This window comes from Laccaria bicolor, genomic scaffold, assembly GCF_000143565.1.
Source record: "Laccaria bicolor S238N-H82 LACBIscaffold_2 genomic scaffold, whole genome shotgun sequence".
Taxonomy (NCBI): Eukaryota; Fungi; Basidiomycota; class Agaricomycetes; order Agaricales; family Hydnangiaceae; genus Laccaria; species Laccaria bicolor.
The window spans coordinates 2,327,242-2,341,452 of record NW_001889873.1 but is presented as its reverse complement, the minus strand read 5'-3'; the positions used below and the strand labels follow the sequence as shown (position 1 = coordinate 2,341,452).

General features: G+C 47.9%; 6 protein-coding genes across 6 annotated transcripts; 2 read left to right on the top strand and 4 right to left on the bottom strand.

The window, feature by feature from the left end:
• Nucleotides 1-187: 187 nt before the first annotated feature.
• LACBIDRAFT_322087 (uncharacterized protein) lies at nt 188-1,267 on the bottom strand (the record flags this gene model as incomplete). The annotated part of the gene is made up of 3 exons (XM_001874749.1): nt 188-212; nt 324-1,159; nt 1,247-1,267. The coding sequence occupies 3 exons, from the start codon at nt 1,265-1,267 to the stop codon at nt 188-190; spliced, it is 882 nt and encodes a 293-aa protein (XP_001874784.1).
• A 1,500-nt stretch (nt 1,268-2,767) lies between these two features.
• On the bottom strand, nt 2,768-4,549 carry LACBIDRAFT_305848 (uncharacterized protein; the record flags this gene model as incomplete). The annotated part of the gene is made up of 7 exons (XM_001874748.1): nt 2,768-3,017; nt 3,067-3,418; nt 3,471-3,899; nt 3,954-4,016; nt 4,096-4,098; nt 4,148-4,168; nt 4,219-4,549. 7 exons carry the CDS (start codon nt 4,547-4,549, stop codon nt 2,768-2,770), a joined length of 1,449 nt encoding a protein of 482 aa, XP_001874783.1.
• A 436-nt stretch (nt 4,550-4,985) lies between these two features.
• On the top strand, nt 4,986-6,144 carry LACBIDRAFT_305847 (uncharacterized protein; the record flags this gene model as incomplete). The annotated part of the gene is made up of 7 exons (XM_001875305.1): nt 4,986-5,182; nt 5,242-5,388; nt 5,453-5,552; nt 5,605-5,678; nt 5,728-5,833; nt 5,883-5,992; nt 6,042-6,144. 7 exons carry the CDS (start codon nt 4,986-4,988, stop codon nt 6,142-6,144), a joined length of 837 nt encoding a protein of 278 aa, XP_001875340.1.
• A 236-nt stretch (nt 6,145-6,380) lies between these two features.
• On the bottom strand, nt 6,381-7,391 carry LACBIDRAFT_305846 (uncharacterized protein; the record flags this gene model as incomplete). Its single annotated transcript, XM_001874747.1, has 3 exons — nt 6,381-6,534; nt 6,590-6,831; nt 6,879-7,391. 3 exons carry the CDS (start codon nt 7,389-7,391, stop codon nt 6,381-6,383), a joined length of 909 nt encoding a protein of 302 aa, XP_001874782.1.
• Nucleotides 7,392-7,428: 37 nt separating this feature from the next.
• On the top strand, nt 7,429-11,747 carry LACBIDRAFT_305844 (vacuolar protein sorting-associated protein 54; the record flags this gene model as incomplete). The annotated part of the gene is made up of 10 exons (XM_001875304.1): nt 7,429-7,696; nt 7,752-9,040; nt 9,088-9,146; nt 9,199-9,342; nt 9,397-9,643; nt 9,700-10,234; nt 10,285-10,406; nt 10,456-10,743; nt 10,821-10,897; nt 10,962-11,747. 10 exons carry the CDS (start codon nt 7,429-7,431, stop codon nt 11,476-11,478), a joined length of 3,546 nt encoding a protein of 1,181 aa, XP_001875339.1. The 3' UTR covers nt 11,479-11,747.
• Nucleotides 11,748-12,317: 570 nt separating this feature from the next.
• Nucleotides 12,318-13,544, bottom strand: LACBIDRAFT_305843 (uncharacterized protein; the record flags this gene model as incomplete). The annotated part of the gene is made up of 1 exon (XM_001874746.1): nt 12,318-13,544. The coding sequence occupies one exon, from the start codon at nt 13,542-13,544 to the stop codon at nt 12,318-12,320; it is 1,227 nt and encodes a 408-aa protein (XP_001874781.1).
• Nucleotides 13,545-14,211: the final 667 nt, after the last annotated feature.

Here is a 14,211-nt window from a genome sequence, read left to right as displayed (position 1 = left end):
ATATGTAGGTGGCGATTTTTTATTTCTCAAATTTCAACTGGGCTAGTAGCATTCTCTCTCTCACTCGTCATTCAAACGCATATTATCGTACACCAAATCGACAGCAAGAACCTTTACTGAGTCCAAACACCGACCCATCGTCAAACGCGCAACAGCAGTTGCTCCTTTTCAGAAAGTATTTCGTAGTTCACTCGCCCACCTCGCATAGTAGGCTGTAATGGTTACCTAAAGCTAGTGTATTGGATATATCCTGAAAAAATAACAGATGAACCACCCACTGTGGCCGAATAAAAAGTTCATCTACATCAACCCCTACAACGTACTGAGAAACCCGACGACTCCAAATATCTCCATCAGATTTCCATATCTGTGTTCGAAAAGTGGGTACATCCTCCAATGGGACGATAAAGACGAGCTTCCACTTGGGCTGATTCCTAACACGTGTGCCTTTCTTCCATAACTTAGACACAAAGGACGGATTGATAGGGTGATTTTCACTAATTGTGAACTGGAAGAAAACAACGGAGGTGGCCACCCCGTTGTCATCCACCTCAAGGCAAAACGAGTCGATCCCAAGAGTTGTCGGGGACAGCGGTTGGTAGTAAAGATTGACATTGAGATTGTTGAAACTGGTCGGCAGATCCTTGAAAAAGTGAATCCTTTCAGCGTGCTGTAACTTTACCGAGACAGGTTTCTCATCCATCGAAAGCGGCTGAATAATAAGTGGTGACTTGAGAGAGCTGAATAGATATAAATGTCCCCGACCCTCGAATATGACTCCAGCAGCTGATCGAGTAAAAGGATTCAGCATGAACGTTCTAAATGTATCCTTCATGCCGTTCGCAAATTCACGGTTCTTCGAGATGACAAGCAAGTTGAGGATGTATGGAGTGGCGATTTGGCCATCGTATTCCGCGCGATCTAGAAGGCCGGCGTCATCCACTTTGGGATCGATTGTGATGAGTGCGTGACTCGTTTCTTCAGTGATGAGTCGATTGGTATATCTCGATCCGGATCGCCGATACCCGCAGGCTTCTTTTTGAAACCGCGGTAGACGGAGTTGCATCCTCCGTTGAAGAAGCGTCGTCGATTCCAAGTCGATTCGTAAACTACCGCAAAATAATAATGAAAATAGCAAGTGATTTAATACATGCAAGATCTATAATATCCGTAGAACAAGTTGAAAACACGGATTATTAGTGTTTCGAACTCTGCCGCAGTATTATTACGTAAGTCACGCACGCACTTTCCGTGTGTTTTCAAACATTGTCATTGCTTTCTATCGATGCGTCCTACCAATTCAACCGACGCTCCTCCATCTTAAGTGAACGGGAACACGGGAAGATGCAAAGGTGGAGGTCCGAGGCTCCCAGACATTCAAGAACATGTAAGTCATTCAAATTCTTAGAGGGAGGTGAACGCTTATCAATCGTTCAAGAAGGGCTGCTATATTCTTTGGGACGCCCCCATCCAAGTTTTCAGTTGAATTAAGGTGGTTAACATGTGAAGGTTCTGCTACGACCATGGCCATCAATGGCAGGTTGTGTTTGCGACAAACTCCAGTGGCCGCGCTAAATCTTCCCATCTCGTAGACGTTCACGCTTGGTTCACGCATTTGAGGCGGTGCGAATAAGGACGGGCGACGTGGTGGGCCAGTAAATCTTGGTGGGGATGAAACTCGAACACGACGGTTGCACGACGGAAACCTCTGGAACAGCTGTATTTTGTACGTTCACGCGTTTGAATACATCACAAGCACGAAGCGTTTCTTTGAACAGTACGGCGACCTCGCTTACAAGCACTCCGACGATGCCTGAAGGCTCGAGCTCGCCACCCCAGTGCTTTCACCCTCTCTCCTCTCCTCCCCAGCTCCTCTCCAATCTCCCTTCCCTTCTCCTCATTTCCTTTCTTCCCCCCTCCTTCCCTTCTCTGTCTTCCTTATTTATTTTTGCTCTTACTTCATTTGCATATTCATTCACATTACCCCATCCCTCCACGCCATACTTTACTGCCATCTATTCTACCCTATGTCAATGACAGAATACCATCATAATAGGTAGCTAATATCCTTGCAGCTGAGGGTTTTGTTGTCGAGCCATCGCGCCTTGTCGTGTGATATCCACTCAGCTCTTACTCTGAACTAGCGGAGGCTTTGGAAATGGATTCGACACCCCACGGCTAAGTATATGAAGCAGCTTTAGGATCCTACTCCATCCAGTGTCAGTCAGCGGAGGGAAAGTTCGTTCAACATACCTTTTCTGGATACTTAGCCACCACTTCCATTCCCCACAAACCAAGTGGACACCAATCTTCTTTTAACACACTTAACAATGCTCTCTCCAAGAAAATGATAAGATATTTTCATTATAGTGCGTTACGCGTCGTCGATAGATAATTCTAGAGGTGTATGACATTAAGTAACGCGTGAAGAGAGAGATATAGAGAGGAATATACACACTCGATATTATCCTAGATCCCGCAAGACGTCCCATCAAATCACTATGACTTCGTGGGGGTTGACAGAGAGGTGAAAATATTTGCGCCGGCACGACATCATATTCGATCGTGATACAACGTTGAGGGACGCGTGAAGCGCAGTGTTTGGTTTGTACGCTGGAAAACAAACAAATGTTGCTCGAAAATTGCCCATATAATAATTAATGTACTCTTAGTTCCAATAACTTGAATAAGTCCTTAGCTAGGTGCTATTTTAAGTGCTACTTCTTCGACTTCTACAGAGGAGGCTGCAACTCCGGCTACCACGGTTTCAAAAAGAAGGCAGAAAGTATCGGCGATCTGGATCGAGATATACCAATCGACCTATAACTCTCGTTTCTTCTCTGAAATCGCGCGAAGCCGGAAAGAGGGAACTAAAATTAGTGCAGTTACTAATAGCAAAGCCAATTTCACTCTCCACCCGCTTTGGAGACCTGGTCAAAAGATTTCTTGCTGTCCCCCCGTATTTTCTAAACGCTTCAAACAATTCTTTTAACGACCTGTTGTTAGTAGCAGTTTTCCTTGTCAAATAGTCAATATTGATGTCAAGAGAATAGCTGAAAACATTACCGAGCAAAGTAGATTTCTTCCCACGACCATGTCCTCATCACCCAATGTTCAGCCCCTCGGTGCTTCGACCACTCCCGATATCGTCCCGATTTCGGTGATGACGACGCTAAAATTCTCCAGTGAAGGAATCGTTCTGGTGTTGATTGCTCTTCGTTAAGATCAAACAACACAAGTGTATTGTCGACTTGATCAGTGAACAGTGGATCTTCTGACATTCTGAATGAATTCGATGGGATCCAGTGAACGCCCGAATCTAAAAATATATAACGGATATCGCCGGTCTTCGCAAATATGGTGGGTAGACCAGCGAGGAGTCGCCTCAAAAGACAATACGTGAGGTAAATGGTCTTTCCTATGGAGGGACCTATCACACTACGGGATGGAATGGTAGAAGATACACGAACCTATGCCGAGCTGCCCTAAAAGGAGGACATGTTCAGAATGTGATCCCAAAAAATCGTCGAGTTGGATATAATCGTCTCGGACTAGAACGATAGGAATCAGAACATCCAACTTTACATCCTTTGCCGTCCAGCCCAAAAGGGAAGTAAGATCGACAATCGTAATTTGATCCTCCTCAGGTGGATCTGGAACAGTTTCCTCGGCCTGCCTAGGAGTGATAAATGGATCTGGAACATGCTCTTTGACGATATGAGAGATCTCAGTCCAAGCTTGCTTCCCCTTCTTCCAGAGCGCGTCATAGAGCAGGAACATAAGTTGATGTTCACGCTTTACTTCTCCTGCATGAAGAAGCCGAGGCTTGCCAGAGCCATCGCTGGGGACAGAAAGTTTCGAGTCGTTTGAACTGAACGGTGTGATTGTTGAGCGTAATCCTACGCTCACTTAGTTATGAGCTGACCTAGGAATCACCAGATATAATATCATACCAGTATTTTTCGATAGATCAAAATCAATTCGAGTTCGCTTTCGCGGAGGCGAGTCTGCTTCATCTATTTGATGACAACAAACCGGATCGTAGGGGGAAGTGTATATCAGTTGACATATCGACCATGGCACAATAAAACGCACCGGCTGAGAAGGCAATGAGTAGAGACAGTTGGATTGAAGCAGGGATACTTACCAACTGGTTCTAGAAGTTCCGCTGAATTGCCGGTTGGATATCATCAAATAACCTCAGATAATGAAACTCGCCTGGTGCTTGGGCCAAGATGTGAATGGTGTTTGGGGGCAAATCCCCACTCCATAGCTCTGAAAGTCGGTGGTCACCCGCGATGCGGGAAATACGACGATCGGTACCATCTAGTCGAATATCTTCGATGATGTCTTGTTCCATTGGAATGGCGCACTTCCAGAGGAGAAGAGTTGGTGCAAAGACATTGTTGAGATGAGGCGCCGCCTTGGTTTTGATCACTTGCTTGAGCTCACTGACGAAGTAGTTGTCCTCGATTCTAACAATGAAAGAAAGCAATTCTGGATTGTCGTTGAGGACAAGACAACGCAGCTCTAGTGATGCGACGGACATTGCGGTAGGTGATCAAGAAGTCATCCAGTTACTCAGTATTACATACTTAGCCCATTTATCACAGTATAAATATCAGATTCCAAAAAGGAGCAACATCACATGACTGGCCAATTCTTATTGAAGCTTTCATTCAACGACCCCAAACTAACTGCGTTGCGCAAACGTTATCTGACGCTTTCCGGTGTTGCAAAATGGTGAAGGGAGTGCACAAGATAAATCATAAATCTAAATTCGCTCTTCAAAGTTCAGTGAGACTTGGCGGGGGATGTCACCAGGCATGACTAAGCAACGGATAGAGTCGGGCCGATATACTGAATACGAGACTGACCCGCCACCATATCTCCCCAAGTTAACCAAAAATCCGACAGCTTTTGCCCGGTTCTCGTTCCCTTAATTATACGCGCCAGACTGATTCAGAGCGGCGCACGACCTTGACATGACTATGGGTCTGCAGTTCATCGGCACCTTCGCTTCAGAAAAGCTGGGGCTCACAAAATTACCGCCGTATCTCCTCACCTTTTACTGGTCCTTGGTTGGCTTTCTCTTCGTTCACCAAGTCCTCGCGCCTTGGGCTAGCAACCGATGGTTCGTCAGGGCTTATGGCGGCAAGGGCAAAATGGCGAAAAATAATTGGTTTCACACACATTTCTCGACGTGCTGTTGAACGAAACTTCTGACCTGCTGGTGGGCAGGTCTATACACGTCGTCTCGCAAGTGCATACTGTCATCATCCTGCCGCTTTCTCTGTGGTGCATTTTGATCGAGAGTCCAGAACGGACGTCAGATCGCGCGTTTGGATGGGAGAAAAATATTGGTTATGTCCATGCTATTGCTTGCGGGTGAGTTTGTTTTTTACTCTGGCTTCCAAGCATACAAGAGCTCATGGTGATATTGTTATGTTAGTTACTTCCTCTGGGATACCCTTGATGCCATTATCAACTTTACTGACCTCGGCTTCGTGATACACGGTCTTGTTTGTTTCTTGATATACATCACGTCATTTGTGAGCTTTTTTGTTGTCCTTGATATGCTGTAATTGACACAACATCGCCTAGAAACCTTTTGTTGCTTACTATGGTACACGATTTCTCGTATGGGAAGCAAGCACCTTTTTCCTAAACATTCATTGGTAATATCAAGCGATCCTTGTCTTCGGACATACGACTAATTTAAATCAGGTTCCTGGATAAAACTGGGCAGACTGGTAGCCGTGCTCAGCTTGTGAACGGTCTTTTTCTTCTCTCGACATTTTTTTGTGTTAGACTCATCTATGGAGGGGCTGTTGTATGTTTGCTTCTTTCCATCTTGACCCGCCAGCTGACTCGGCGTATAGTCGTATCAATTTTTTTATACGCTTCTCGATGTTGGCGATAATATTCCACTTGCGTACCGCTTGGTGTACGGCGTTGGGAATTTTGTTTTGCAAGGACTAAACTGGTTCTGGTGTGTCTTGCGTTGCCTCAAACATTGGCTTTGAACTGATTGTTTGCAGGTTTACAAAGATGATTTTTGCGATTCGAAAACGATTTACCAGTACGGATGAACGAACAAAACTCATCGGCCAGAACGGGAACGATGTAGAGAACGGCGCGTAAATAGATGACCTGAAATGACCACACATTCTCCTTCTAGTTCTACTAACATATTATCTAATGTAGTCGTTGTGTCGAATCTAGCACAGAACCATTGCTTTCTACTTACAAAACATAGACGGTTTGAAGTAATATATGCCAGAGATAAACCTCTTTTTGCGATCGTAACGGAAATGAACCTGCATTGGCATAATGGTGTCGAAGTAGGTCATCAGAATTATTTTTGTGGTATCCAAACACTATTGCGTAAATCCAGACCGCACTAGACAGCGCACTCGCCACTCCCAGGCAACGAGATTGACACGACGCGTCACCTCGATGCGTATGGTTTCGTGTGAGTGGAGGAGGCAGTGGAGGTAGGCAAATGCTAGGGCGTCGAGTGGTGTGGGATCACTGAGGAGTTTGAATATTAAATTTTCATCAGGGGATTACGGTACGAAACTCTGACCTTGAACCAAGAAACCATTTGTCCGTCCCTAAACGTTCGGATAGGGAAACGATGGCGTCGCGGTATTGTGAAAGGATGTTGGCCCTTGGAGGACGCGTCCCAAAGGGCGGCAGAAATGAGGAAAGACCGGTAAGAGGGGGCGGGGGAGGGGAAAGGATGGCAGGGAGGATGTCGTTCGATGAAATCGCGTTCGGAGTGAGTAGGAGCAACCGAAGGGGCGATGGTGTCGGCTGGAATAAGATCTGCGAGAATTTATGGTAAAATGCATGAAAGATAGACAGGCACATACAAGTGCTGCATGAACTACACCCTCAAGGAGAGCAACCCACGCTCTGCTTTCATCTCGTGCAGCTTCGTCTTTGTATCCCTCCAAAGAGTCTGCATTGAAATTTACACCAAGCTTCGTGTCGACCCAAGTAGGGATGAGGTGGGTGGGGAGTAGCTGTCCGTTCTCTGAACATTCAGAGATGTTCAAGGCCTCGTTCTTTTCGAGACTCTCAGAGGTTGGTACATGGAGGGTGGGTAGACGACGTTCGATACCACCTTCAGCTTTGACGTCGCTCCGAATCTTGATATTTTTGAGACCGCGAAGGGCAAGATAGGCCTGCCATTTAAGGCATTCAACATCTTCGCTGAGCAGGTTTGCTTCTGAGGGTGTTGATGAATCGCGTGGTGGGTGTATCCACAAAGTAGGAAGCGAGACCGCAAGTTTGTTGAGAGGGGGGATTGAGGAATATGTATGGAGAGGGAAGAGGGAAAAGAAAGAAGCCAGGAGGGGAGGCAGTTTGAACATGGACGCCATTTCCACGTAGTGTTTGGTCACAGCTCATGTTCCTACCATGTCCGACACTTCAACCTCTCCATCAAGAGTAGGCACCCCCGTCAGCGTCGTCGGCGACGAAATCCACACCGCTCGCCCATATAGATTCACGTGGGATCCTTCAACGCGTAAGCCAGGTCCGGAGAGTGTGTCGGGCACCACTGAAGGCCGTGGTGACTATTTCCACACCCACATACCGCCCTTGGGTTTCCTGAATATTTCTACGACGACTCTTGCCGTTGGAGCCCTGCCAGAGGAATGGAGTAGTACGCGACATGGTTTCCATGGTTCGTGTCTTCCACCTCAGCATGGTTCAGAAACTGACCACAATGAAACGTATAGCCATTTCTACCGTCCTTAATAATCCACATAAACGTCAGGCGCCTCCCAAGGCTCACTCACATCTGCCTACTGTACCGCCTGCAGATTTGCCTCGTGTCCGCCGGAAGGACTTTGATTCGTACCTACGCGCCATTGGCCCAGAATGGGAACGGTTTGAGAAAAATTCGCAACTGGGTAGAGAAGGACAAGCTCAGATCCAATCCAACCACTCGGCTACACTTCTCAGTGACGATTTTCTATCAACCCCTCGTCGGTCATCCATTTTGATTCCAGTACAAGCACGGAATATACCTCCGCTAGAATCTGTGCCGTCCGTCTTCTTTCAGTCAAACTTCAATCTCAGTGACCCAGCCACATTTAACACCGTAACGGAGCAAGACTCGTCACCACAAAAAGAAGACTCTTACGCCGACCCCTTCACTGTAGCTCGTTCCGGTCCTTTACTCGAAGGATTCTCTCATTACGCCGATACAGTCGAACAACACCTCGTACGCGAGATATCCATTCGCTCTACCTCATTCTTTGCTGCCCTCACGAATCTTCAAGATCTCCAGTCTGAATCTGAACAATGCCTTGATCGTATCGGAAAGCTTCGTACTCTGCTCAAGGATGTGGACAACAATGCCGCAAAGCGTGGACTGGAAATGGTGCGCACCGAGTGTAAGATGAGCAATCTGTGGAAAGTGTCGGATGGAGTGCGGATGGTTGGCAGTGTTGTGGAAATGACGGGTGTCGCTAGGGGATTGGTCAATGCTGGACAATGGGGTGAAGCCCTGGGCGTCATCGAGGAAGTAGACAGGCTTTGGGAAAGCTCAAATTCAGCGCCGGAACCACCTTCCAAGGGGAAACCTGAATTGATAAATGGGAATGGGCATCTTAACGAGAAATTATCTCCGTTACCGCCCACACCCGAGGACGATGAAGAAGGCTCAGAGGGACAGGATGCGGAAACGGTTCAGCGACAGGTCCCGGAACTAGAAAATACTCCAGCGAAGAGGCCCATACCGCCTATACCTTTGTCATCTCTTCGAGCATTCTCAGCCCTTCCATCACACCTCCGCGCACTGACCATGGAGATTGCGGCATCTTTGTCGAATGAACTCGTTGCGATCCTACGAAATGACCTCGAAAGCCGGATCAGTGGAAACAGGGGCCTGGAGGCTGACCAAGGGCTACGGGATCGCTTGAAGCCGCTTTTGTTGAATTTGACGAGAACCAAAGGCCTCAAAGAAGGTATGCTATCATGGAGAGAAACTGTTCTGAGTGAAGTGAGTGGCTTAATCAAGGAGGTAATCTAATTTCTTTTCTTTATGTCCGATTGTTGAAGAAGTTGTAGCGATTACCAGGGTTTGACTCGGTCGGAGAGGATGGTGGTTCTTCCTCAAGCGAGGGGCAGTAAGTTGTGTTCTTCTTAACTCTGCGGTTTCAGCTATTCAAGGAAGTGTAGAGCAGGCCTAGCCAATCACCTCCGGAGTATGTCTCAACCGCAATTTATGGCCCTCCTCCAAACTATCTATAGAAGTCTCTTGAACGGCGTCGAGGGCCTCCAAGGGCAGGGAACAATCATTCTGGAACTCTCGGAGGCGATCAAGTGCGTCCCTATCGCTCTTGTCTACGCTCAGACTTGCTGAGTTTTTTTCTGCAGGTCACACTCTCAAAAAAGTTTTGTTATCCCCTCATTAGAGGAAGATGTTGCGGACATTATTTCATCGTTTGCTGAGCTGTCGAATACACAAGCAGCCAAGGTCATCACCTACCGTGCAGAACAACACGCAGCACTAGACCTTCCAGACTTCCTCACTTTCTTTAACGATTCTTGGGCTTTCGTCGTAAAATGTGAAGTAATCTGCCGGCGGATGATCGTTGGCCTTCGGGGCACCGTCGTTGGCCAAGTAAGCCTCTACATTTCAAGTTCCCAACGTGACAGAGTGACATACCTCAACCTCAGGCCAAGCTGTTTCTTCAAGCCTTTCACCAAATACGGATATCTCGGTCAGCGAAACTTGTTGAAGACGAATTGTGGAACCCTACAGAGGTCACCTCGGAGTTGCAACACATGGCAAACGTTCTCATCGACTCAGCCGTGCGGGATTCTCCTGAGCTCATCATTAAATCGGAGGAAACTATTTTCAGTCCTTTATCATCTCCCAATTCCGAAGCCACGCCAACCACCGGGGTCTCAGGATTTGCAAAATCTTTTTCTGCTGCTCTCTCCCGTGTATCGAGTAATGGCGGTAGTCCGGCGTCGAAGCATCTTCGCATCGAAGAAAGGTCGTACTACGTTGTTTCTGCTACTGCGGATGTGCTGGTCCTACTCCTGGATTATCTGAGAGTCATTGTGAACCTCTCGATGTTGACAACGGACGCCATGAGTCGGGTGATCGAGTTCTTAAAATCTTTCAACTCAAGGACGTGTCAGGTTGTGCTGGGTGCTGGCGCAATGCGGTCTGCGGGGTTGAAAAATATTACGGCTAAACATCTTGGTGCGTCCAAATGCTTGCTGCATCTATTGATCTTACCCAGATTCAATTAGCTCTGGCGTCACAATCGCTATCTGTGGTTTTCGAACTCATTCCTTACGTCCGAGAAACATTTCGAAGACACCTGAGTCAAAAACAAGCCGTCATGCTTGTGGAGTTCGATAAGCTCAAACGGGTATGCTGTATCGAGACAATGATATGGCTTGTGTCTCACCAGTTTATAGGACTACCAAGAGCATCAGAACGAAATACATGCTAAACTAATTGCCATTATGGGTGACAGATTGAATGCCCATATCAAAACCCTGCAAGTGAGTCAGGAAGAGTACAACTCATTTCGCTACATATTTCGCCCCATCGACCCTGCTGATCTCCTCTCCTGTTCTCAGGGTATAGACTGGAAAACTGTAAGCGCGGAAGGCGCAGTCAATGGTTACATGGAGCTTCTGGTAAAGGAGACTGTGACCCTGCACAAGGTCCTCTCCAGATATTTGGCCCCTCCTATTGTTGAGGTAAGAAAAGCCTAGGATTGACGTTTTTACTTCCCATTTGCCCTTACATGTCGCCATTATAGTACGTCATGACGCAGGTCTTCGCAGCAATCAATCACCGCTTGTCGGAAGAGTATGGCAAGATTGAGCTTCCGAATCAACAGGCGAAGACACGGTGCGTTATGCTCCGATCGCGACCACTCAAATTCTGGCACGAAGCTGATCTCTGGCAAATTCAGGTTGCTTGCGGATGCCAAATACTTGCATTCGAAACTTGCTGTGCTCAAGAATGTGGGCGCTCCAACAGGAATGCTAGAAACCGTTGTATCAGAGAAAACCGTTCCTCGTCCAAACGTTCCAGCACCCGTACGAAGCAACACCATGAGCGCAAATCAACGGCTCAAGGGCCTGTTGTCCGGAAGGTCATCTACGGTTGACAAGGCACTCCCCAACCCTACCCAAACCCCTGACCCTCCCCCAGAGAAGCCGAGATCGTTAGGGCCGCTCTTATCCGCTCATAGTGTCTACGGCGGCACTGAACATTCCATGAGTGGCAGTAACCTCTCTCTCGTAATGTCACCTCCTATTGAAGAAGTAGCTGAACCTGTCAAGGCAGAGGTACAGCTTACTTCGGAAGATTCAGCATCGCAGCAACGGCAGATGGCAGATGTAGCCAGTGATGGGGCTAAAGCCAGTTCACCAGCTGCAACGCCTCCGCCCATTCAGGAAGATCAAATACCACATCAAGCGGAGTGATCACTTGCGTTCCGTGTACATGTTGTGCTACGCATCCCCGGGATTTACCACTCTTGGATCTGTCGAACAGGAACGCCTCCGGCTGAGCGCTACGGCAGACTGGCAGGGACTTCCCTGTTCCTATCGAATCCCCACGACTTCAGCTCGGTTTCGAGCCCGTGGTACTTCAGTTTGGATGCAGATGTCTTCACCCCCTTAGAGCTGTTGTTTTATTGATTGTGTTTCCTTAGAAATTATATCAGGGTTCATTGGGGCGGAATTGTATATTTTTTGTTGATCTTTGGCGCCAGCGCGCGGCGTGTTGTACGACCCAACGTCTCGGAAACCTCCGCCGCAGGAATGCAACCAAAATTTTGGGGTGATACAAGACTTGGGACTACAAGATTCGGGTTGCTCGTATCCATAAATACAAGAACCATGTGGTCTTATCTATCCTTGTGGGTCCCTATTATCTTGAAGTCACAATGGTTGCTAGGACGTGATAGAACGCAAAATATGACTCGTCGTGACTTCCTGCCGTAAAAGGTGCAAGCATTCACCGTGATTCAAGTCACCGCTTATTGACGCTGCTAACTAAATTTGAGCAGATCTGTAGAATGCATCATTGCATCTACTTGGGTCTGATGACTTTTTGTGAACCGTTCAGATCTTATTCTTCTCGGATTTGCCCATGCCCGCAGACAGCTGCAGACACCGGTCGAGCCTTCTGCTAGTCTTGGAAACTTTCCATACGAGTCTGGACAAAGATTGATGTAAACCATCATCACGTCACATTGTACATTGATACACCATTTCTTGACAAAAATACGCAACAAAGCGAGTTATTTGGCGGACTGACGTTAAACCTCTTGAGCGGTCCGCTGAAACGTGACGAGCTCATCCGCAACCTGCTCAACTAGATCCCTCTTTACCAGCCCTCCCCGCCAATCTTTAACCCTTTCAGACCAGAAGACCGCCTGTCCCACCTCCGAATCTTCGCCCGCAGCATACCAGCAGCCGGCCAAACCGGCGTACACGGCTCCGACAGTGTCGGCGTCGCTTCCCAGGTTCACCGCCATGATGGCGCCTTCTTCGAATGTCTTTGTCGCGAAAAAGCAATAAAGCGCAGCAATCAGTGTGTGCACTACGTATCCGGTCGATGGAAGTTTTTGAACCGTGGGCAGGGCATACGAAAAGCCTTCCGCGATATGCTCTGGCTTGATCTTAACACCTTCCTGCGTGCTCTTGATGAGTCGAAGAAGCGGGTGGTGTTCTTGGTAATACGCTTCGAGGTCTTCTTTGTTATCTGGCTTCGGAGGAGCGTTCTCGGGGAAAGTGAGGGCGGAACGGAATTTGTCGCTTTCATATGGAAATGATGAGATATACTCAATCAGGTCTAATTTCGTGTACTCGACTGCTTCAGTCGTGGCTCGCATTATCTTTGCGATTGCGCCCGTCCACATCTCGCACGCCTCCAGGCATACCGAAGTTGGATGCGTGGTCTCGCTGCTTCGGCGCGCGTATGTGCGCGCTGCCTGCTCATCGCGATAATACGCAAGTCCCACGGGGAGGATGCGCATCAAGCTCCCATTCCCTGCATTATATTCACCAGAAAGTTTAAGGCGGATCTGTGCCAACGCTTTCTCTGGCTCAGCGGGGTACTCTGCGTATATGGATAACGCCTGCGCAATTGTGTTGCCTACGTCGAAGCAATGCCCGGTCGCGGATAACACACCTTCCCCGCGCCATTTCATATAAGCCTCCAGCTGGTCGGCTTCATCAAAGCCGCCTTGGCCACGTGCGACATCCCCCTGACCTTTGGGAGTGCATGTCGCAATGGATCGGCCGAGACATAGAGTCATCGATGTATCATCGGTCCACACGCCAGGAGGGAGACCAAAATTCCGGTTTGGCGTCATTTTTGTGACAAGTGGGAAGGTAAAGCGCGTATGGAACTCAGGAGGACCCCCTAACGCATCAACGAGAGCCGTAGCGAGGATAGAAAGCCGAATTTTAGTTCCAGCGTCAGCATAACTGGCGTTCTGCAAACGAAGGGCAGTAATGGGGGACACCGTAGAACTCGCCATGCTCAGTGGTTGCGCTACTTAGGGTACAGATTTCAGTGTCTGCAAGGAGAGTGACGTTGTCGTGAGTAAGGACTTGAAGGGCGATGCTCCTCCGTTTCAAAGACCTTCTTATACTTCCCATTGTCGAGCAAGCCGGTGCCCATGTGACAGGTACTGAGGCAGGTACAATGCCTGTCAATCGAATACTATGTTTAGCTGTGTTCTTTGTTATCTGACCACAAGTGTCTGGATATACATACTATTGAACATGGTATGTTTTCACTTTGGAAGGATTCGAGTCAGGAAGTGTGCATATCATAAAGCGTCGTGACTAAGGCATGATGCATGAACGTTGGTGGCGGGATATCTTTGATCATGCTATGACGGAGACGTAGCACATACGCTAAATCTGCGCTATACACTCGGGGACTAGGCCGACGATTCACGAATGATGACGATGACATTTTCGTGTTGTCTCGCAGCTGTGATGTGACAGAGGTCAACGTGCAAAGCACCCAATTTTGCGAATACGAGCATCATGCGTGACGTATATTGTATTGGCACTGAGAGAATGACTGGTAAGGTTCTCACTGGGCGACTGGGCTCAATAAGTACGAAAAAATTACAGGGGCTAAAAAGAAGGTCAAAGAACGAATTTTTTGGATCATGTGTGAGCGACTTGAAAGTG